The sequence below is a fragment of the Somniosus microcephalus genome, chromosome 9 (genome assembly GCF_052327205.1).
Source record: "Somniosus microcephalus isolate GS21.2 chromosome 9, FLI_Smic_1.0, whole genome shotgun sequence".
Lineage (NCBI taxonomy): Eukaryota > Metazoa > Chordata > Chondrichthyes > Squaliformes > Somniosidae > Somniosus > Somniosus microcephalus.
In genome coordinates, this window is record NC_140995.1 from 79,511,950 (window position 1) to 79,536,959 (window position 25,010).

The following is a 25,010-nucleotide window of genomic DNA, read 5'->3' on the forward strand; positions in this document are numbered from 1 at the left end:
CGAAAGGCAATGTGTGCTTATTCAGCCATCTCATTGGCAGATCAGCTCAAGCTGCCGGAGTTGATTCATCAGCTCCCTATGTAGCTGCCGGCAACCTCAGAGACCCTTCTGGCTGCACTTTGAGATTATCGTCGAGGTGTTTTCCATGAAATTAACAACACCTTGCATTTATATAGCACCTTCAAAATAGCAAAATGTCCCAAGACACTTCACAGGAGCATTATCAGAACAAATATGACACCAAGGCACATGAGAAGATATTAGGGCAGGTGACCATAAGCTTGGTTAAAGAGGTAGGTTTTAAAGAGCGAACTAAAGGAGGAGAGAGAGGTAGAGAAGAGGTAGAGAACCAACAAGAATTTTATCATGGGGCTGATTGATGGTTTGTCAACCACTGTAATGGCCATCAATTGTTAAGTAAAGTACCTCCCTTATCAGGATTGGAAAATTATTTAGTGTATGCACACTTTTCTGCTAATACATAATAATAGTACATACAGCCCATGGGTGAGTAGAGAAGCTGTAATTCACAAGCTAAGAGAGGGTGTTGGCAGTGGGAGTTGGGGAGTGTACAACAGGTTAAACGATGAACAAAATCTATGATCCCAGCTACACCCCCGCTGGTTACTGCTGGTCGGAAACGCTTGCCCAAGTGTATTATTTCAGTCAGAGTAAAGTGGCCAAACAGTACAAACATTCTATAATTGCTAGTACAGCATTCTGTGTGATTTGTTAAGGTTTGTTTATCTGTTGAATGATAGTTTTTCTTTTTTCCAGGGAATCTTTATTTTGGTTTTTGGCATAATCATGGACAGTAAGGTAAGTTACAATCACCAGTTCCCCCCAACTTCACCTGTTTTTCACCTCACTTAAACTCTTTTGTTCTGTTATTACATCAGGTCCAAGAAGCTCTAACACAGAAGTTCTCGTTGTCACCAGATTCTTCCCAAAAGTCGGTAAGTATATGCTCAGTTTCCATCAGAGTGTAGCGCTGCACATTCTAAGTTCAATACCGTACATACTTATGTAGAAGACAAGCCCGCCTCCTAAATTCCACATAACAACTTGTACTTACAGAACACACTGCTCAGATAACCATGATGTTTGGAAAGATTAAGGTCAACAGTACATCACCAAATTACTCACCTTTGTTAATTGGGGGTCCACAAGTACATTCGCTCTCTGTCATTTTCTATCAGCTGATGCTGTGCTGTATTACAGTGACATAGAATGGCAACTCTCCCTCCTAACATGAGTCATGGCTCCCATTAGTAATTGTAAATCTCTTCTCTGGGAGCCTGGACTGGAGTCAGGATGGAGATTCCCCATTTGAATATTACAATGGTGAATCAGCACAATAGCAGATAGGAAAGCGTTTGCATGGTGCTGCTGATGGACCCACCATGTTTGTAGAAAGTGTTCCACCAGGAGGGAAGCCTGAGAGACGATATGATCCACCTTTTGGGTGACCTCCCAACTTTTAGCCCAAAACATTTCGCATTTTGTACATTAACATATGTAGTGCTTCTGTGGATATTTTGGAAAATTTAGCTGCATTCCCTGCACTTCAAAGCCAGAATAATGTTATTTTGACTTGGCAGGATGTGGGTAGTGGTGCGCCCCAGATATCAGGAACCTCTTTGGCTTTCCATTAATATAAATGATTTGGACATAGGTATAAGGGAAATCAAATAAACGTTTGCTGATGATATCAAATTAAAGGGCATGGAAAACTATGAAAATTGAGGCATTTGGCACATTCAGTTACTGCACACAAACCACTGCTTGTCATTACATCAGTCAGTCTTGTTCACTATTAGCCCAGCTGATCCTTATGACTTCATGCTCAGGACGTTCGGCTTACATTTTCTCATTAAAAATGAAAGAATGTGTTGCATTTATATGGCGCCTTTCTTGACCTCAGGATGTCCCAAAGTGCGTTATAGCTGTAGTGTCCGCGCCTTAATAATACACGGACTGCAGGAGAACAACAAAACAGGTATTTACTGAACAAAGGGTACTCTTTTATTTGGACCCAAAAAAACCCAATTCGACTGTAAATAAACAAAAGGTCAACTAAAGCTTAACAAATCAAATTAAAATTTGGTTTTCCGTGTTGATGATGCACTCCAGTCCCCGCGGCGCCCACCGGTCGCGGAAATACTCAAGCGCACCGGCGGACACCGTGTGCTCCATCTCCAGGGCCACCCGGGCGCGAACATGGCCGCGGAAGAGATGCAGGCAATCCGGCTGGACGACCCCCTCGACCGCCCGCTGCCTGGACCAATTGATGGCTCTTTTAGCCAGGCCCAGGAGCAGGCCCACAAGGAGGTCCTCCAACCTGTCCGCTCCCCTCCGCACCGGGTGACCGTAGATCAAGAGCGTGGGACTGAAGTGCAACCAAAAATCGAGGAGCAGCCCCTTCAAGTAGTGAAAGAGGGGCTGCAACCTCTCACAATCCATATAAACGTGAAACACGGACTCCTCCAGGCCGCAAAAAATGCAGGCGGCCTGGGAGTCCGTGAACCTACTTAAAACCTTATTGCACGGGACCGCTCCATGCAACACCCTCCAGGCCAAGTCCCCGATGGAACAAGGGAGGACTCCCGCATAGAGAGCCCTCCATTGGGGACCTCCGCTACCGCCGGTCGGCAAAACGCCACGCCAAGGCGTGTCCGGACGGTAGACGAAGATGGCAAAGTGGAGAGTGTGCAGGAGCAGCCCGTACAGGAAACCCCTCCGCGCGGAATGAAAAGGCACGGAGGGTATTTCCTCGAGACGGCTCAAGTTGTGAGGCACCGGTTCCCGAGGGGAGTTTCGGGGCCGGGCGCCGATGAGGAATTCCGTCCGAACGGGGGTAAGCTCGGACGGGATCGCCCCACGTGCTTGAGCTGCCTCGATACACCTAGTGGAGTCGGGGCCCAGTGCCGCTTTTACCGATTCGATGGTTTCGACCGCGAGCTGGACGTTGGCCCAGGACAGGCGCCGCGCCAGCTCCTCCGGCGCCATCCAGCCCGCTCCTCCGCCATCGAGCAGGTCCCCGACTCTGGTCACCTTGCCAGCCACAGCCCTACCCTCCGCCAGCCGCCCGAACCCGTGTTCGTGGAGGTGCGGATTCCTGAGCAGCGGCTCCCGAAGGAGAGCCGCCGCTCCTGACGGGGGAGAGCTCCACCTGGAAGCGACGTAGTTCCAAACCCATAGTAGTTCCTGGTAGAAGACAGGCAGCTCCCGCAGGCCGGCACGCCTGCTGCCCACTTTCGCAAACAGGAGCTGCGTGTCGTAATTGAGGCCATGCAGCTGGCGGAAGAAAAACGTCGCCAGCGCACACCATCTCGGAGGATTCTCGACGTACAGGTATCTCTGCAGCGTCTGAAGACGGAAAGTCGCAGCCTGGGTGCGAAGGCACACCAGCGCCTGACCGCCCTCCCTAAGCGGGAGACACAGAACCGCGGCAGAGACCCAGTGCTTCCTTTTGTCCCAGAAGAAGTCGATGAGCTTCTTCTGAATCTTGGCGACAAACGCAGGGGGAGGGATCAAAGTGACCAACCGGTACCACAACATGGCGGCCACCAGCTGGTTTATGACCAGCGCTCGACCCCTGTAGGATAACACTCGGAGCAGTCCTGTCCAGCGTCCTAGGCGAGCGGTGACTTTGGCCTCCAGCTCTTGCCAGTTCGCCGGCCAAGCGTCCTCGGCAGGGCTAAGGTAGACTCCTAAATAGAGGAGGTGCGTGGTGCTCCAGGCGAAAGGCCTGAACTCCTCCGGCAGGGAGTCCACCCGCCACTGACCCACCAGGAGTCCGGAACATTTCTCCCAGTTGATCTTGGCGGAGGATGCGTCCGAGTAAATCTGCTGGCATTCCCGCATCCTCCGCAAGTCAGCGGGATCCGTGACCGTGAGGAGCACGTCATCGGCGTAAGCCGAGAGGACCACCTCCACGCCCGGCCCTTGCAGAGCCAGTCCCGTCAACCTCTTCCGCAAGAGGCGCAGGAAAGGCTCCACGCAAATGGCATATAACTGACCGGACATGGGGCATCCCTGACGCACCCCCCTCCCGAAGCGAAGGGGCGCCGTCAAGGACCCGTTAACTTTAATCAGACACTCCGCGGCGGCGTACAAAAGTCGGATCCGGGCGACGAAATGCGTCCCGAACCCGAATGCGCGCAGAGTCCCGAAGAGATACTCGTGATCCACCCTGTCGAACGCCTTCTCCTGATCCAGGGAAAGGAAGGCGACCGACAGACCAGCCCTCTGGGAGTGGTGGACCAGGTCCCGGACCAGATGGATGTTATCGTGGATGGTCCGGCCCGGGACCGTGTAGGACTGGTCGGGGTGGATCATGTGGGCCAGCACGGTGCCAAGGCGAGCAGACATGGCCCTGGCAAAGATTTCATAGTCCGTGCTGAGGAGGGAGACCGGGCGCCAGTTCTTAAGGAGGCGGAGATCGCCCTTCTTAGGCAGCAGGACAATGACCGCCCTGCGCCAAGAGAGGGGCATCTCGCCGGTCGCCAAACTTTCCCCCAGGACCCGCGCGTAGTCGCCCCCCAAGACGTCCCAGAACGCCCTGTGGAACTCCACGGTCAGCCCGTCCAGCCCCGGGGACTTTCCCCTAGAGAGCTGGCGGAGGGCGCCGGTCAGCTCCGCCAGACCTAGCGGAGCGTCCAATTTTTCGGCGCCCTCCGGGCCAACCTTCGTCAGGTCCTCCCACAAAACTCTGCGCGCATCCTCGCTGGACGGATCCGGAGAGAACAGAGCCCCGTAATAGGCGCGGGTCTCCGCGCTGATTCCCTCCGGATCCGAGACCAGAGATCCGTCGTCGGCCAGCAGCCCCAAGAGCTGCTTACGGACCCCCCGTCTTTTTTCCAGCGAGTAGAAGAAGGGGGAGCCGCGGTCCAGGTCCCGCAGGAGCTGGATCCGCGACCTCACGTACGCGCCTCGGGACCCGACGAGCTGCAGGTCCTTCAGCGCGCCCTTCTTCTCTTCGTACACCTTCCGCAGGGCCGGGTCCTCGACGACCTGACCGAGACGGGACTCCAGGTCGAGCACCTCCTTCTCCAACCGCCCGACCCGGGCCTCCCGCCTCTTGGTCGACCCCTTCGCGTACTCCTGACAGAAGAGACGGATGTGAGCCTTGCCCACATCCCACCATAGCCTCAAGGAGGGGAAGCCCCCCTGCTTCCTTCTCCAGTCGGCCCAGAATCGACGAAACGAATCCCGGAACCGTGCGTCCTCCAGCAGCAGGTTGTTAAAATGCCAGTACACGGACCCCCCCCGCGCGCGCAGCGGAGCGAGCTCCGCCCACACCAGGTGGTGGTCCGTGCACGGCACCGGCCGCATGGAAGCTGCCGGAACGCAGGAGACGAACGCCCGGGAAATGTAGAGGCGGTCGATTCTGGACCTTCCTCCCCCAGACCTCACGCTAGTGAAGGCGCTGGAGTCGGGGTGGAGATTTCGCCAGACGTCCACCAAGTCGAAGGACCCAACCAGGTCCCTCAACTTCTCCATCGCCGCCGGGCTTCGCGGGGGACCCGAACGGTCCCTCGCCTCGAGGGTGCAGTTAAAATCCCCCCCGAGGATGACGCACTCGCCCACGTCGATGGAGCCCAAGAGAGCGGACACTTCTTCGAAGAAGCGCACTTGCTGCGCACTGGTCTGAGGGGCGTACACGTTCACTAGATGGAGCGGCACGCCCCCCAGGCGAACAGTGACATGGAGCAAGCGGCCCGGCACGTGCTCCTTGACCCCCAAGATCTCCGGCTGAAAATGCGGGGCCAGCAAGATAGCCACCCCGCTGGAATTGTTGGAGAGGTGACTCATGCTGACCCCTCCTTGCCACTCCAGGAGCCACGTGGCTTCGTCTCCCGGAACGGTGTGGGTTTCTTGCAGGAAGCACACCGCATACTTCCCGTCCCGAAGGACCGAGAAGTTATTGAATCTGCGGCGCGCCTCCCTGCTGCCGTTGATGTTGAGGCTGGCTATGGTTATCTTCATGTCAGAAGCATAGTGCAACCTCTACCTACACCTAACGGGGCGAGGAAGCGCAGCCGCTGGTCCGCCGCCACTTCCTCAGCAGCCCAGTGAGAAACGTTGTGAGCCGATGCAGCTCGAGCGGGTTCACACCCTCGTCCGCGCCCAAGATCTTAACGGCGGCGCGGACGGAATCGATGAGCAGCGCCAGCTCCGACCACCTGTCGAGGGCCAGCCGGACCTTATTGCGCTGACCCAGGCACGTGGCCATAAAATCCCGGAGTTCCCTTACGGAAATGAGGGGAGACTCGGCAAGGGGCACGAGGTCATCCATCGCCACGTCGGCGCTGGAGTCCGAATCGTCCTCCGTGCCCATCACCGAGTCCCCATCCTCCTCCAGGGGGTCGTCACCAGCGGCCGACCCGTCCGCCGCGCAGTGCGAAGCGAACGACTCGGCCGCGCCAGCCAGCCCCGCCTCCGCCCGGATCCCACCCCCAGGATCGGCGGCAGAGGATTTCTCCCTGGGCTCCTCTAGGGGTGCCGGGCCAGAAGACGGCGGCGGTTCAGAGCTCCCCTCCGCCTCAGACGCCGGAACGACCGGAGAAACCGGGGAGAGAACAATTTCCAGCTCCTCCAGTACGTCCGGCACCAGAGACGCAGCCAGGGGGCCATCCTCCTCCCCGCCACCAACCTCCGACCCAGCGGACGGGGGGTTTTGAATTAAAAGCTCTACCAGGACGAGCATCCCCTGGGAGACGTCCGGGTCGCATTGGGCGAGCTCATTATCCTCGAGCTCGCCCGACCCAGCCCCCAGGCTGCCCGACCCGGCGAGGGGTAACGACACCGATAAAAGGTCAACTTCAATTACTGCCGCGGGTTGTTCCGCAACCCCCCCCACGGGCAGGGTCTCATCCCCATCCCCGGGAGGCACGTGCTGGACAGACACATCTGCCTCAGCCTCCCGAGGGACAGGCGACCCCTGCCGATCGCTGGTGATGACGACAGCGCTGGGGGGGCGGGGGGGCGCAGTACCCGCGGCGGGCGACGACTCCCCCTGCTCGGAGGGACCTTCCTCCTCCCGGTCCTCCTCCTCATCCAGGGGGTCGCGCCTTCTTTTTAGCACGGAGGGAGCGAGGGAGACCTCCATGTCTGCAAAGGCCTCCTCCTCGACTCCCTCCGGCGGAGCAGGTTTGTCGGGTTACTCGGGCCCGAGCCCGGCCGCAGGTATTGGCATTACCGCTGCGGCGGTTGCGGCCACAGGCTCGGGCACGGGGCCCCTCCCGCTCACATCTGCCCTGATCAACTCCGCGAGGAGCGCGGGTGTAAGGGGCTCAAGGGGCAAGGGCTCACCATCCACGGGGGGGCCTGCCCCAAGGTGCTTCTTTTTTCCCCGCGCCTTCTTTCCGGCCGGACACGCTCCCTCCCCCCCGCCGGAGGCCTTGGTGGCATCGGCCCCCGACGTCAACCGCGCATCAGACGTACTTGACGCGCGGACAGATCCGGGGGGGAAGGGCGGCGGCGGCGGCGCCAGCCTCGGCCGCACGAGATGATCCGGCGGCCTTGGAGGCAGGGCAGTTCCTCCTGATGTGCCCCACCTCCCTGCAGGCATGGCACCTCACACCGTCCGACGTCCAAAAGGCGCGGTAGGCGGTCCCCTCGTGGAGGACGACGAACGCCCCTTCAGTGTCCTCCTCCCGCGCCAGCTGGATAAACAGCTGGCGCCGGAAGGAGAAGACGTGGCGAAGGCTGGCCTCCCGGAAGCCGAGCGGGATGGGCGTGATCCCCGACCTCACCTCCCCAAGTTGTCGCAAATGGGGAAGGAGGAGCTCACCAGGAACATAGGGCGGGACGTTGGAAATAATGATCCTCTGCGCGGTGGCCTCGAGAGGATCCACCGGCAGGAAGGTCCCGCCCACGGTGAGCCCCTTGGCGACAGCCAGGGACACCGCCCGCTCCGACCCCAGGAAGAACACAGCCTTCCCATACATTTTCGAGGCCGCGACGATGGCTGAGGGGCCGACAACCCCAGCCATGGCCTTGACGCAGGCCTCGATGGTCATAGTGGGGTGAGTGTAGCTCTTCACCCCAAGCTTTTTCGTTATTAATCGAAAAGGTGACGGGGCAGCAGGAACAGCGGGAGCAGCTGTGGCTGTGGCTACCACTCTCGCATAGGTCCCGGCTGGCCCCGCCACCGGCGAAGATGCAGTCGCCATTCTGGGGTGCTTTTTTTAAGGGCTACACTCACCCCAAGTCACAGGCCTGAAGGTGTTAATGGCCTCGGTGTATATATATATATATATTTTTTTTTGTCCTCTATTGAGCAGAGGGAGCTGATTAAAATGAGGACACACCTCTCTCCTTATTGATTTAAATTGGGAGGAGCCCTCGCCCCTCTGCTCAATTGGCAATTAATAAAATAGATGAAACTAAGGTGCCTTAGAAAGACAGGCAGAGAGAGACAAAGAGAGAGAGAGAGGTGGGGGGGTGGGAAGGAGGGAGGCCACAAAGGGCAGTGTTGCCACTCAGGATGGTGGGTGGGTGTAGGCAGGGTTGCACTCTCCGATGGAAAAAGTCTTTGGTGATGGTGGTCTTCTGGCAGGGGGAGAAGACGTCTTAGCTGGAAAAGCTGGAGAAGCCCAGGCTTAGTCCTGCAACAGGTCTTAACGATGTAATTAAATTAAATTAAGGACTTCACCTTGGGCAGCTCCAAGCTCTCCCAGGGCAGGCAATAGAAGGGATGCTAATTAGTGGTGTGTGTGGCCTAGCTTTTAACAAGAGCACACACACACACACACTACGCCCCTTGATGATCCGGCCTTGCTTCTTCTTTTCTCCCCCCACCTAAAATACAAAGTCTTGGGAGAGTGCCCCAAATAACACCCACCTGTAGATGTTCCGGATGAAGTTTTCTTCCCTCCTTTCAAGCAGTTGGTTTCTCTCCCCTCTCTCCCTCTCCTGAAGTGGAGGCCAAATTGGGGAGGCAGTGATAGAAAGGCCTCTCCCCTGGTTGATGTTGATGTAGGCCTCCTTTCTCCTTCTCCTCCTCTGTCCTCTCTCTCCAGGCACCTCAGTTGATGTAATGATGGTGGTGGTGGTCCAACGTTCTCCTCCTCTTCCTGGTCAGGGGACCACCACTTTAATCCACTCTCCAAAGTCTGGCTGCTCCCTCTGCTCATGCTTGCAGCTGAACAGAGGGTAACTTAAGACTGAAGTACAGAACCCTGCTATGGCTTTATATACAGGGGTGGTCACTGCCGGTACTGCAGTATAGAATCAGTTCTTCTCTTAAAGGTACATACACAACAATTCCTCCCCTTTTAGATAAACAGTACATAACATTCATTTAACAACTAAATAATAACTAATTACAATTTTCTCTGTACTATATACATCAACTGAAATAATCATTTATAAGTTCAGTCTTTGAGGAAGCTTCCTGATCCTGACTGGATAGCGCCTTTCTCGAGTATCCTGTTCTTGCGGCGGAGTTGATTCTGGCTCATTGTCATTGGTTGGTTCGTCAGCTATCAATACCACTGCTTCTGAGGTAGACGCAATCTGTACTTCAGGTTGATTACCAGGTGCATCTGTTCGTGGTATGGGTTTGGCTTGTTCCTGTGACTCTAGAATCTGATCAGTATGGCATCTCACGATGCTCTCTCCAACGTCCACTGTGTACATTAGTGGTCCCTGCTGTATGCATATCGTTCTTGGCTGCCATTTTTCTGTTCGGTAGTCGCGGGCCAAGACTGGTTGCCCTATCTTGAAGCTCCTGGTTGGCTTCTCATTTATGTGCTGGAATTGCTTATCCTCAACATCTCGTCTTATGTTTGGTTTGAGCAAATCCAGGTGACATCTTAGCCTTCGGTTGAAGAACATTATGGCTGGAGCTTGGTTGGTGACTGCAGGTGTCGCATTCCGGTAAGGAAACAAGAAATTATCCACCTTGTGTTGTAGTGGTATGTCGTCATTATACATTGCATTTATTGCCTTTTTAAAGGTCTGAACAAACCTCTCAGCCAATCCATTTGTGGCTGGATGATATGGGGCAGATGTGTAATGTTTCACCCCATTATTCCTCAGAAACCTCCGGAAATCCTCGGACACAAACTGTGGCCCATTGTCGGAGCAAATCTGTTCTGGCAAGCCATTCCTGGCGAAGATGGTCCGTAGGACTGCAATAGTTTTCTCCGTGGTGGTGGAGGACATTTTGATGACCTCTGGCCATTTCGAATGGGCATCCACAGCGATTAGGAACATTGATTCCATAAATGGACCAGCAAAATCAATGTGTACCCGTTGCCATGGAGATGAGGGCCACTCCCATTGATGTAGCGGGGCCTGTGCTGGAGCGTTTTGGACCTTCTGGCATCCTGTGCATCTCTTGGTCATATCCTCGATTTCTTTATCGATTCCCGGCCACCACACAAACGCCCTGGCTAGGCTCTTCATTTTTACCCCTCCCAGATGACCCTCATGAAGCTCATTGAGCACTCTATCTATTAACTTGGGTGGAATTACCACTCGGGATCCACACATCAAGGTCCCCCGGCACACTGACAGCTGTTCTCTCCTTGGCGAGAATGCTGGCAACAGTGAGTCGCCATGTGCTGGCCATCCCTTCACTGTCAAATCATAGACCCGAGAGAGTGTCGGGTCATTTCGGGTTTCCTTCTCTATACTTGAGTTTGTAACAGGTAGACATTCGACTATGGTCGCATGGAATATCTCAACAGGGTCCACTGCAGGTGCTTCCTCTACCATAGGCAACGGTAGGTGCGACAGCCCATCAGCATTTCCATGCTGTTTCGTACCCTTGTACTCTATGTCGTACTGATGTGCCCCTAGAAAAAGTGACCATCTTTGCAGCTGTTGCGCTGTCATCACCGGAACTCCCTTCTTTGGGTTAAAAATGGAGACCAGGGGCTGATGATCAGTCAGTAGGGTGAATTTCTGCCCGTGCAGATAGTGATTGAACTTCTTCACCCCCCACACCAGGCTGAGGGCCTCCCTGTCAATCTGGGCGTAGTTACGCTCGGCTGAGGTTAACGAGTGCGACACAAAGGCTGTTGGCCTCTCTTAACCATCAAGGAATTTGTGTGACAGCACCGCTCCGATGCCGTAGGGAGACGCATCACATGCTAACCGAATCGGTAGTGTTGGATTGTACTGGGCCAATACTTCTTTTGAAGTGATTAGGCATTTACATTTCTGAAAGGCACGCTTACACTCATCACTCCATTTCCATGTTACTCCAGTTTGCAGCAGGGCATTCAGTGGGTGCAGAATTGTAGATAAATTCGGCAAGAACTTATGGTAGTAGTTCACCAACCCGAGGAACGACCTCAGTTGCGACACATTTTCCGGTGCTGGAGCCTTGATTACAGCCTCAATCTTGTCCGGCGACTTATGCAACACTTCCTCATCAATCATGTGGCCACAATATGAGATTTGTCTCCTGAAGAACTCGCATTTGGGGCGGTTGGCTCATAGCCCATATTCCTGTAATCTAGTGAGCACCTGCTCCAGATTGGCAAGGTGTTCACTGTCATTTTCGCCCGTAACCAGGATGTCGTCCAAATAACACTGGGTCCCCGGGATCCCTTGCAGGACTTGTTCCATCGCCCTCTGCCAAATAGCCGGGGCTGATGCTACCCCGAATACCAGTCGATTGTACTGGTAAAGGCCTTTGTGAGTGTTTATCGTGAGGTATTTCCTAGATGCTTCTTCCACCTCCATTTGTAGATACGCTTGGGCCAGATCAATCTTTGTAAAGCGTTTCCCTCCAGATAGTGAGGCGAAAATATCTTCTATCCGTGGAAGTGGATATTGTACTGTGTGCAGGACTGGGTTCACAGTTACCTTGAAGTCCCCACAGATGCGAACCTTCTTCGGCTCCCCAGGCATGCTGCTCAATGATTTCTTCATTACAGGAACGATGGGTGTGGCCCACTCGCTCCAGTCCACCTTGGACAGCACACCCGAATGCTCCAGACTCTCCAGCTCTGCTTCAACGGCTGGGCGGATCGCGTAAGGAACTGGTCTGGCCTTAAAAAATTTTGGGTTTGCGTTATCTTCGATTTTTATTGTTGCCGTTACTCCTTTTAGAGTCCCAAGTCCTTGTTGGAACACCTCTTTCGCGTCAGTTAGAATTTTTGACAGTCGTCCAGGTGTGACGTCATCATCCTTTTTGTCAGTCACAGTTAGCGCCTGAATGGAATGCCAATCCAATTGTATTTTTCGGATCCATTCACGTCCCAATAATGGTGGTCCTCTATCTTGTAGTATATATAGATACAGTTTCTGTGTTTCCTTGCCGTTGTATTCAACTGGCACCCTTATTTTTCCTCTGGGGTAGACTTTTTGCCCCGTGTATGTCTTCAATACAATGGACGTGTCCTTCAAGGGTATGTGTGAGAATAGCCGCTCATAGTCTCGTCGATTCATGACATGTAGGGCTGATCCTGTGTCTAATTCCATCTTTACTGGGGACCCTGCTATCATGAGGGTGACCCAAATGGTTCGGTGATCCTCCTTTGCGATCACGTTGTGTAACTTTAGACAACTTAGTCTCCTGCTCCCAGAGTCCTTATCACTCTCCTGATCCTCCGAACTACTGTCTGTTAATTTCTTTACTTTCTTGTACTTTTCCTTAGTAGTTCTTGTTGTGTTGGTTTTCTTTCCCGACCTGCAGACTCTTGCTATGTGTCCCATTTTCCCACATTGCCTGCATACTTTGTCCTTAAAACAGCAGTCCTTCTGATCATGGGTTGTTCTGCCGCAGCGAAAACACTTTTCTGCTCCATACGCCATTTCGTTAGCACTGTATTCTTGTGGTTTCTGTTGTATTTCCACAGCTCCCCGTGCTGCTGCTTCGTAGGATACTGCCACGCTGAAAGCCTGTTCTAGCGTCAGGTCCTTTTCCGAAAGTAGTCGTTTCTGGGTTCCTTCACTCTGGAGCCCGCAGACAAACTTATCCCGTAAGGTGTCTGCCAGTCCTGCTCCGAAATGGCAGTGCTTCGATAACTTGCGTAGTTCCGTAAGTTGGTCAGCATTGCTCTCATCTTTGTGCTAGTTTCTTTTATGGAACTTGAATCTTTCTGCTATCAGCAGTGGTGTAGGGCTTAGATGTTCCTGTAAGATATGAACAATCTCCTCAAAATTTTTCTCCATTGGTTTAGCTGGGGTAATTAAATTCCGCAATAGGCCGTACGTTCTCGCGCCCATCAAATTTAATAATACCGGCGCCTTCCTTCCATCGGCCACCTCATTTGCCTTGACTTCAATTCTTTCCACATACGTGGTCCAGTCTTCTACCTCGTTGTCGAAAGCAGTGATACTGCCACTTTTCGGCATCTTGGGTGATTTAAAATGGCGCCTCCCACGCTTTTCCTTCTTCCCCAATGGAATAAAATGGCGCCTCCTGCGCTTTTCCTTCTTCCCCTTGCTGCCACGCTGCTCCTAGCGCTCTGCAGGGTAATGGTGGCGACCCGCGGCTTCGGCGCGTCTCACTTTTCCTTCCCCTTGTTTTATTTTCGCTACGCTGCCCGGTTCTTGAGCACCGACCGCGCACTGTGCTCTCCAGCCTCTCTCTCTCTCTTTTCCTCCCGACGACGCTGCACGGCCCCTTTGCAGAGCCGCTCGATCGAGCTCGAGCCCGCCGCAGTCCGGAAGAGTCAGCGCACTACCTGCTACCAGCACGATTTGCTGGAACACCTTGACTGGGGAGCCAAGCCCAGCTCTCCACAGCCTCTCCTGCAACTCTCCGAACTCCGAGGGATCCTTGGGCGGTTGCCCGCGGTCGACGCCCGTTGCTCTGACTTCGACCTCCAAGAAGCTTATTCTCAGGGAAAGATCCCCGTAAGGTGATGCAGTACTGCAGGTGAGTTCGAACCTGTTCGTCGCCACTGTAGTGTCCGCGCCTTAATAATACACGGACTGCAGGAGAACAATAAAACAGGTATTTACTGAACAGAGGGTAACTTAAGACTGAAGTACAGAAGCCTGCTATGGCTTTATATACAGGGGTGGTCACTGCCGGTACTGCAGTATAGAATCAGTTCTTCTCTTAAAGGTACATACACAACAATAGCCAATGATATACTTCTGAAGTGTAGTCGTTGTTGTAATGTAGGAATATTACCTCAGTCATAATATGGTTCATATTGAACAAAATGAGTAACAAGATGCTCTTCTAAAAGATTCATGTCTTCACTTTGAATCACTTGAGGAATTTTTGAGACTGAAGAAAAAAGAATCGAAAAAAGTGTAGAATAAAATTATAGAAAAGTACCAAAAATAAGTGAATAAATAAATAGCTTCAATTGTAAGAGGCAATTTTGTTTATTTTTTAGCATCTACTGACCACTTCAACTTCAAATTCAAAGTGAACGTCTGGTTAAGAGATATTTTCGAATAACAGGTCAGTACGATAATGAAATAAACATACTGGGGCCGTAACTGGGGTGATGGCAAGATAATAATTGTGGGGAAGTAAAATTGTGACTTATTGCTGGAGGTCTGTCCATTGTGATTTTCAGGTGAACCATCATTTAGGTGACCAGCACCTTTGCCACAAACAGGTGTGGGGCCTAATTGAAATTTTCAAACAGGGCCAACTGAGATTGTCAGGTCCCCCAACACCCTTTTCTGTCACTTGGCATTGCCACCACTACTTCCTCAACCCACCCACAAACCATGGGCAATACAGGTTGGGAGGCAGCCATTACAGCACTATTTAAAGGGATACTCACCGGCTCTCATTTAAAATGCTGCCTAGGTTTGGGAGACATTTTGCTGGTAGTTAGTAGTGGTGTTTGAATACCTAGACGATTTAGAGTGTTTGTAATGGCTTCTCAACCTTCTGAAACCTATGGGGATTTCTGGCAATTTGTTGTCTGATGCTTAAATGCCCCACATTGTGAAAGAGACAATCTCTAAAGCATTAGAAACCTTAGAAGAAAATCAGCCATTAGTCAGGAGGTAAGAGTATATAAAACACAAACAGAAGCGATGATTTACATAAGTTCTGATACCGATGTCTAGTATCTATTGTTTTAAAATATGCCAATCACATTTGTCGGTGCAAGACTGAGGAATAAATATATTGGAGTACTGCGCATCACTTGTGTTCAGTTGTAATAATAAAGCATTGGCAAAATATTATCCAATATTTCTGTACTGTGCAAAATGGTCCTGTCAATGACCCAGTGGTGCCACTGTGCCTTCTCCAAGTCTTTCCGAACCTCCTGTTGTCTCAGAATGCTCCTTGTTGTTGTGCTGTCCAACATGTCAAAGAGACAAATGCAAAGGAGCAACAGCAGCCTGGGCCATTTTCTTAGTGTGGCATTGAATGACAAGCATGATCAGGGTGCCCACCGCCTGCCTGATGTGTCTCAGGGTGTCTGAACTGAACCACATCAGACAGCCTCCTTTCATTGGGTCGCTGGCAGAGGCCTGGAGGGAAGTGGTCGGGGGTGGAGGGAGGGAAGGGAGCTAACACGATGCCGAGGTGGTGGAAGACTGGGCTGACAGCGGCCCGCAGTGTGTTTGTGGAGCCAGGAGAAGCACTCCTGCTCCTTCCGGTTCCGCAAAATATTAATTTTTAAAAATAATTCTGGCCATATCCTGATCGGACTGCTGGTACTCATGAGCATAGAATTCACGACTATAAAATTGCAATTGTGGTCCTAACTACTGTACATCATTAGGACCCCGAATTGCGGTAAGGCTACCGGCTGCAGGTTTAGGCCCTTACTGCCCCATTTAAGATGTAAGACAAAAATAGGAGCAGGAGTAGGCTATACGGCCCCTCTAGCCTGCTCCGCCATTTAATAAGATCATGGCTGAACTTCTGCATCAACTCCACTTTCCTGCCCTATCCCCATTTTCCCCAATTAAAAATTGGTCCAACATTGAACTGACTGTGAAATCAAGTAAAACTCAGTCACATTCTCCAGCGCATCTGAAATGTGGCTTCTTGCAGGGTAATTTCGGATAACTAACCCTGCACTGCAATACCTGACTCCGAATTGTTCTCTGATCCTCATTGTGTTTTCCTGTTCTGGGCTTATAGGATCCTGTAATGTTACTCAGCATTTATACTCAGGAGAGCAAAGCACTTCACAGGACAAGAAAGATTTGCATATTTACAGTGCTATTAGTTGGATGCGAATCAATTATAATCATGACACACTGGGATTCCAATGCACTTTGCTGCCATTCTGGAGCAGCTTCTGAATGTGGGAATGGACAGTGCAGTGAAATCCTGTGAAAAGCACAAGTTTACTACATCTTGAATCAGCACAGCACACTGCGAAGATGCCATCAATGTCCTTTACTGCCTCCAAAGTCTCCAAAGTACATTGAACACCAGTTTCCCCATGGTTTGACAAAAAGAAATACATTGATATCGTTATTTAATCCCTTATGTGAACACCTTGCCTCAAAGTACTTACAAACATTGTTCAAATGTCTAAAAACAATGTGTATGAATGGCTGCATACAGTAGGTATCTGCAGACAAGTGTGGGTTTTTAATGTGGATTTAAGTTCAAAATTGCCGTCTAATTAATTTAACCTGGAAAACAATACAAACTGTGAACTGAAACTCAACCATTGATTACCTTTGAAACCTGAAAAAGCATCTTTCTGTGTGGGACTGATTTCACACGAGGTTACATGCAGAAGAACATAGGAAATTGATGGCCAGGAAATGACCAGCTGATCCATCAAGTCTGCTCCACATTAATGATAGCCAGAGCTTCATGACTTGATACTTTGCCCTCACCCCACCACATACCCCAAACCCCCACCCCGCAGACATGTAATCTGCTGGGGGAGGCAAAATAGCAGAGAAAAACTAAGGGCCATGAGGGAAAAAATTGTTGAGGCAAATTCAAATTGAGTAAAAGTAAAACCTGAATCAGCTGACCTATCCATGTGACCTGTGTATGAATAATTAACTTATTGCACATCACAGCATACAGTGCCACTGCCCAATGTGCAGTTCGGTGACTATTTTCCAGGTTTCTATTTAAAAATCCCAGGTTTCTGCAGTTGAATTTTGCTGTTATTAATTGACCAGGCAACGCTCTTTATTTAAAGCCGTTTTAATTAATGAATTATTTTAGATGTGGTTTTTTTTTGTATCTTTCTTCGGTTTAGTCTCAATGATTGTGTTACATATATTTTGCTAAAGTACATCTCTCCACAGTGATGATAAGAATTAATAGTTGATGCAATAGGGGCACTGAATATACAGTGAAAATATTAACACAGATTTGAGGTGTTTAGTTTCTTAATATTTTATGTTACATGCCAAATAATAGTGAAAACGAATGAACTTTAGAAATAACAGGAAGCTTTAGGGAATTGTACTGATTTTAAAGTTGAGTATTGTATGCACAATACTGCAGCGATAGAGTGAGCAATTTAATTATTTCTATGTTCTGAATACTGCATTAACTTTTAAGTTTTAACATTTATTTTAACGTTTGTTTTTAATGTAACTTTTGTGACATATTGTATGCTAATACAAGTAAATGAACATTTACCCAGATAAATAAACAGGAACTGCATCTGGTTAAATGCACTGATGTTGAACTTTTGTGTCATTTTGCTTAAGAGAGTGGGCTCCTATTTATATTGTTTCTATTACACAGATTAATATGTATTTCTGTATCATTATATTTTAATGTATCTCTGATGATTGAAGTCTGTGGGTGGATGTTAACTGATTTTAAATACATTTCAGTTTACCCAGCGCTGTGTCATGTAAAATTAAAAGAGGAACCTTGGATGGAAGGCAAAGAATTGCAGTTGGCAGAGTTTGTGTTATTCATGATGTTGTAGAATTGGGGTCACACTTTATGACTGAGGAAACCTGCAGAAGGGGACAGAGAGCTTTACTCAATACCTAATTCATGCTGTGCCTGATGCTGAGACTGGGTATTGGAATTGAAGCACGTGAAATTAGTCAAAATATTAACAGAGGTAAAACTTTTAGGATTCAGTGGGATGAATTTGGGGCGGTAGTGACCCCGCAAGTGGTGGGCAATGACCTCCCGCCCTGTTGCTTCCATCGTTGTGACCGCGACAATGATCCCCTGGGTCTACCGCTGGCCAACCGAAGATGAGTCAGGTGGTAGGGCCATTTAATATGCAAATCACGTTCTATGACACAAGACCCCAATTTCCATTATTGGACTTAGCTGGGCGGAGCTTGCACCGTGCCCACCGTTGACCTACAGACAGCACTGAAACTGCCTTGGCCAATGCCATGAATGATATTCTCCGCAACCGTGGTCATAGTGCGTTATCTCTCTTTCTCCTCCTCGACCTCTCCATGGTGTTCAATGGAGTTGATTTCACCATCCTACTCCCATGCCGCTCCTCTGTTGTCCAGTTCCGTGGAACTGCACTCATGGCCGAAATTTTTCCAGGGCGGGATTGGAGGCGGTTATGCTGTCAAAATCTAAAAGATTGACAGCGGGTCGGGATCCTGCTCTAAACCCGCCTGTGCTTTGCAGACCCGGTACTAAGCGGCAGGTCAGCCAATTAAGATAGTTACGAGGGTCTTTCAAGGTTGTTGAACAGCATTTTACCACCTTCTAGCCATTTTCCCAACTTTTCCACGAGGTTCCCGTCGCTCGGGGTCACGTCAGGTAAGTGTGTCGGGTTCTCTATGATTCCATTGCTATGAATAGGTGACAGCTGCAAAAGTGGTATAAAGGCTACCGTTTCACTGCTGGTCACTTTCCAATGTCAGAAGCTTGTGCCTTTAGAATTTGGAAGACACTTTTGAGCTGCATGCAGTTTGGAAGTGTTTGGAGCAAACTCTCTATCCACTGTCACCTCCTTGGAGCAAACTCTCTCACCATTGACAGATCGCTTCTGTCATCTCAACTTCAGTTGCCATCTATTCCAGCAACATGAAAACATCTCACCTTGGTCCTCTGAATCCCTCCACGATCAGCCCCAACACCAACATCACCAGGCACACCAACATCACCAACAACAATAACAACCTTCTCCACAATCACCTGATGCTGCACAGGACACAGGGCATCAGCACTCAACATCATTACTGCCTGGGAGGCCAGGGATGGCCTCACCATGGCCAGATTTACTTCACTTGATGCTGTACACCTTGGCTGCCACAGGTTAACACCACCCTACACCAGCACCATAAAGCATCCTTACAATGTCCAAGCCATTCCTTTCACACTCATCACCATTGCTCGCGTAGGCCGGGCGGTACCATTATGTCTCACCATTCACTAAGCTACTTCCAAAGGTACACACAAATCTGCCCAAGAACACAAAGTGTTCAAAATAAAGATTTCAATGTTTGACAGCACATTACCACAAACTTCACATGAACATTGGCTAAACTGCCCAAGTGCTTACCCTTGAATGTTGTTAGTTGCTTTGCTTCCAGTAGGATGAGGGTGAGTGTGAGGGGTGGCTAATGAGATGGGGATGTGATAATGTAGATAGGGAGGGATGGGTGGAGGTGCAAGGTAAGTTAGTGTGAGTAAAGATGTGCAGGAGTATGGTAGGGAAGGCAGAGTGATGGGGATATGATGAGTGGCACAGTAGGTTGTGGCTTGGCAGTAACATTTTGTGATCTACTGAGATTGTTGAAAGGTTTGCACCACTGCAGCCAGGTCCTGAACACATTCCTGCTTGTGTCCTCCTGTGCAATGTGCAACCAGGCTGCGTTGGTGTCCTGGGAAGGTCTCTTCCACCCATTGGAAGGGAAGAGAACCTCCCTGTGTGCTGTGACTCCCTCCATAAGCATATGGAGGGAGTGATGGGAGAGCCTGGGTGCAGCCATCCACCTCTGTGCAGTGCTTCTCAGTATTTGCAGAACCTCAGTGCTGTAGAACACAGACAGCACAACTGTCAAGATCAATTTGTACATGGCCCCTTTAAGGAAACCGGCTGATGACACGTCATCAAATGACATCATCAGACCCACTTCTTTTTAATTGGCCAGGAACCTTGCTGGGTGGGTTTAACAAACCCAATCAATGGAAAATCACTTGGAGAGAGTGGGCTGGAGCAGGCAGCAGGCTGGGACTGCTCTACTGACCCCGGCCGCCCGGGACCTGCCTCAGTTGGCGAAATCGCGGCCCATGTATTTCCACTTCAACCTGTATTAACACTGCCAGGGCATCTCCAGTAACGGTTTTTCTTCCTGTCCCTGGATTCCTCAAAGGAACAATCCTTGACCCTCCTCCTCCTCCTTCATCTGCATGCTGCTCCTGGGTGACATCATCTGCAGACACATGGTCAGCTTCCATATGTATGCTGATGGCATCCAGTTCTATATCTCCACCATTTCCCTTGACCCTATGTCCACCTCTGTACTGTCTGTCTGTCCAACACCATGTCATGGATAATTCAGAATTTCCTCAACTCAACATAAAGAAGATTGAAGCTATTGTTTTGAAGTTTTGGAACAGATTTTGCAGGTCTATTGAGCTTCTGAGTGTTTAAGCTGAGCTCCATATGCACTGTGACCTCCTTGGAAAACCCTCTCCCCACATTGACTGAGTGCTTATAACATCTATTCCTCAACTGAGATATATACCAGCAGGATGGGAACCATTTATACCCTTTCATTCTGGTCCTCAGAATCGGAGGAAGAGCAGCCATGGCATCAGCAGAACCAGGCACAACAGCAGCAGCAACAACAGGAGCACAAACCTTCTCCTCAACCATCTGATGCTGCACAGGGCAGAGGGCGTCAGCGCAGGGCTGCTCCACGCCACAGGAGATACCCCCAACACAGGGTTTACAAGCCGAGGATGAGCTTCCTCAACATGAGTGAGCAGCAGTGCCAAAGCTGAGACTTTCACGAGAGGTAGTCACAATGCTGCACCAACACCTGGAGCCCAGAGGAGTGGGTGGACACTCCTTACCAGTGGCTATCAAAGTCACCACTGCACTCAACTTCTTTGCTTCAGGGTCCTTTCAGGGATCAGCAGCAGACATCAGCTGCACACACTTGCATCACGCAGGTTACCGATGTCCTCTTTACAAAATCGCACAATTATATCCACTTCTCCACATACGAAGCAAGTGTAACAGCGTGTGCAGTTGGCTTTGCAAATATGGCAAGCTTCCCAAGGGTGCAGGGCGTCGTAGACTGCACACATGTGGCCATTAGGGAACTCCATCACAACCCAGCTGTATTTGTCAACCGCAAGGGCTTCCACTCCCTTAATGTCCAGCTGGTGTGTAACCACAGGAAGAACATTATGCATGTTTGTGCCAAGTTCCCTGGCAGTTGCCATGACTCGTTCATCCTGCGGCAGTCTACTGTGCCTTAGCTGTTCAATCTGCCAACTTAACTTTCCGGATGGCTACTTGGAGACAAGGGCTATCCCCTGAAGACGTGATTAATGACACCAATGAGAAGGCCATCAAACGAAGCTGAGGAGCGGTACAATGTGAGCCACATTTCCACCAGAAGCATCATAGAGCAAACCATCGGCTTGCTCAAAAAGTGATTCAGGTGTCTCGACAGATCTTGTGGAGCCCTACAGTACTCGCCAGCCAGGGTCTCCAGAATCATCGTGGTCTGCTGCGCACTGCACAACATCGCACAGCAGCATGGCTTACTGCTGCCTGAGGAACAAGTGGCTCAGCGCACTGCCTCCTCCTCCGAGGAGGAGGAGGAGGAGGATGCCGATGAGGACATAAACCTTGCGGAGGAGCATATGCCAGTTCGACCAGCACGTGAGCAAGGGATGCACTAATCCATGCCAGATTCACAGCAATCACATGTGGCTAGCACATGGAAATGAGTGTCTGACCGACCTTCTTGACACACCATACAATAAACTGTGGCTTCCTATCACTCTCAGCACCTTCATTACAGATGAAAGGTGCCCTGACCCCTCACTGTGACACTTCCATTTCTGAGCACACATAGGCCAACTCTTTGAAGCTTTGCCATCGCGTCTCTTTATTACAATTGAAATAATGATGACAATCTTCACTTTGTATCAGATCAAAACACCCAAGTGACTACCCTTGTGACTATTTGTATGTTAACTTCCTCTTATGCGTGCTTCTAAGTGGTGCTTCCCCTGTGGCTTCAGCAGATGTTGAGGCCCCTGGCTCACTTCCATGCTGCGCCTGCTTCAATGCCTTTGGTGGGTGTCCCCTGGGTTTGGTAGCCTGGGAGGGCTCAGCAACAGTCTGCGCAGCCTGCGACTACGCAGGGGCTGAGACGGCCATCTCAGTTGGGTGCGGAATCTGGGGCTCTGACAGAGGGCTCCGCAGTGGCATGGGAGTGTGAGCGCTTGGAGAGGAGACACACTTCCTTGTTGTCGACCACCAACATCCCTCTCATGGATCATCTGCACTTCACTGCTAGCAAGAAGCTGGAGAGCACCTTGCTGCACATCAGTGGGGTCATGAGGACCCGTCTCTGTACTGACAGTCCTCATAACAGGGACATCCATGTACCTCTGGTTCCTCTCCTCAATAGATGCCCATCTATCTTCCATAGCAGACCATCTATTTAGAAGAGTCACCATGTTCATTTGAGTCTGTTGATTTATGTCCTCCATGGAGGTTGCCATCCTTTCTATGGCGGCACCTACATTCACCATTGTGTGCACCACCGCATTGCTCATGTTTGAGATGGACTCCTCCATTCTCTGCACTCTTGCAGTTACAGTGGTTGTAAACCCTGTCAGAGCCTCCTGCACTTGTTGCTGAAGTTCCAGCTCCACTCTCTTTCTGGATGGCCCCAGAGGCTCAGCGTCCACATGCAGCTGAGCAGAGCTGGGAGTGTCCCGGACCCTCCGACGAGGACTCTCCACTGCTGTCCCTGTCTCCACCATCTACTCCTGCTCACTTGTGAGCTGTGATACACCAGGTGACAACACTAATCTATCTCGCGACTGACCCACCAAGGTGTGCATCTCTGCGCTGGTGCCCAGTGTGCTCATTTCTGCTGACACTGCACCCTCAGAGGTTGCAGCTTCCTCTGAGGAGTCTTCCAACTCTTTTTCATGGACAGTGGGGAGGGGGGCTCTTTATGGCCCTGCCAGAGAGTAAAGGCATGAGTTACACATGTTATATTAACGTAGCAGGCACATCCCATTGTGCAGATGATCAGAACTCAATCTGTATGAACATCAGATGCCATATCAGTTACTCATGCAATCTAAATGAGAGAGTTGCAAATCTATTCTGTCACCAGCTTGCTCTACTGCGCCCGTCTCTCTGTCCCCACTTCCAGCTCCTCAGCACCTCCGATGATGTCGATCGCAGCCTCCTCAGCGGTGGTCAAGTGCGCCAATGAAGGTGGCTCTCCTCCTGTCCTCCCCTCTCCCTCTTATTGTGGGCTCTCTTTTCCTGCAATGAGGGACACTAGTGGAGTTTGAGCGAGAATGTTGGAGTGAGTGTAGAGAATCCATAGCATAGATGCTTAGAGGGAGACAAAGATGGAATGAGGTGCCAATACCAAGTTCCCTCCCAGTGTGTTGTTAGTTGTTGCCATTGCATAACAGTGAGAGTGAGTGTGAAGGGTGCATAGTAGAATGGTGAAGTGATTCTGTAGATAGAGGGAGAGGGATGGTTAAGGGTGTAAGGGATGTAATTTAAGTTGGGATGTGGAGGAGTAGGTTGACATTGCAGAGTGCTGGTGATGAGAGGAGGTGGGGAGCAGATTGAAGGTAAGTGTGATGTTTTACTCACTTTTGCTGAGCGTAGCAAATCTTTGAACCTTTCTGTTAGATCCATGGTTTAGTGGATAAAGAATTACATGGATGCTGTACATAAACAAACAACAGGTCTTTACTGGAGGAGGGTCATCTCTAGACTGGGGTACAGAGGCATGTGCACAGCTTATATACCGGTGTGGCTACTACCGGTACTACAGTATACAGGAGCTGTAAAAAGTAGTTCTGACTTAAAGCACATACACTACAATTCCTCCCTTTTTAGATTAATAATACCCCCTTAATATTCAAATAACAATTACATTTTTACATGTACATTCAATAACAAAAAGTCCATTTATAGATTCAGCCTTTGGGGCGGCTTCCTGACCCTTTCGGGATAGCGCCTTTCCGGAGGTTCTTGTTCTTGGTGCAGAGGCGATTCTGACCCCTTTTCATCGGGTAGTTCATCGGGTTCCACTGCTACTGGGTCTGAAGTAGATGCTGAAGTATGTCGGGTTCATCCCCAGGTACTCGAGACATGGGGTTGACGCCTTCCTGTGATGCTAAGATCTGATCGACATGGCGTCTCACAATGTTCTCCCTGACATCCACTGTGTACATTAATGGCCCCTGCCTTGTACATATCGTTCCGGGTTGCCACTTCTCTGTTCGATAGTCATGGGCCAAGACTGGTTGCCCTACATTGAAGCTCCTTGTCGGCTTCTCGTTGATGTGCTGGAATTGTTTGTCCTCAACATTTCTTCGCACATTTGGTCTGAGCAAATCCAGACGAGATCTCAACCTTCTGTTAAAGAACATCATGGCCGGGGTCTGGTTGGTAACTGCATGTGTCGCGTTTCGGTAGGCTAATAAGAAATTGTCCATCTTATGCTGTAGTGGAATTTCCTCGTCGCACATGGCCTTTATCGCCTTCTTAAAGGTTTGTACGAACCTCTCAGCCAATCCATTGGTGGCTGGATGATACGGGGCGGATGTGTAATGCCTTACCCCATTCCTTCTCATGAATTTTTGGAACTCGTCGGACACAAACTGTGGTCCATTATCAGAGCAGATCTGCTCTGGCAACCCGTTTCTGGCAAATATGGTCCATAGGACTGCAATCGTTTTCTCTGTAGTGGTTGAAGACATCTTTATCACCTCAGGCCACTTTGAATGAGCATCCACTGCTATTAAGAACATTGAGTCCATGAATGGACCAGCGAAATCAATGTGCACCCGTTGCCATGGAGAGGAGGGCCACTCCCATGGGTGTAGAGGGGCATGTGGTGGTGCATTTTGGACCTTCTGGCATCCTAAGCAGCTCTTAGTTAGGTCTTCGATTTGTTGATCGATT

At 50.5% G+C, this 25,010-nt stretch overlaps 1 protein-coding gene across 1 annotated transcript in view; it reads left to right on the forward strand.

Annotated features, from left to right (window-relative positions):
• The window catches only part of LOC147112493 (adhesion G protein-coupled receptor F5-like), a 61,786-nt gene extending 44,061 nt beyond the window's left edge, over positions 1-17,725 (forward strand). The window contains exons 4-7 of the mRNA XM_085998185.1: positions 778-819; positions 900-956; positions 14,322-14,389; positions 16,043-17,725. Of these exons, the coding sequence (XP_085854311.1) occupies positions 778-819; positions 900-956; positions 14,322-14,357 (135 nt within the window). The 3' untranslated portion in view covers positions 14,358-14,389; positions 16,043-17,725. The remainder of the gene's footprint in view (positions 1-777; positions 820-899; positions 957-14,321; positions 14,390-16,042) is intronic.
• The last annotated feature ends 7,285 nt before the right edge of the window (positions 17,726-25,010 follow it).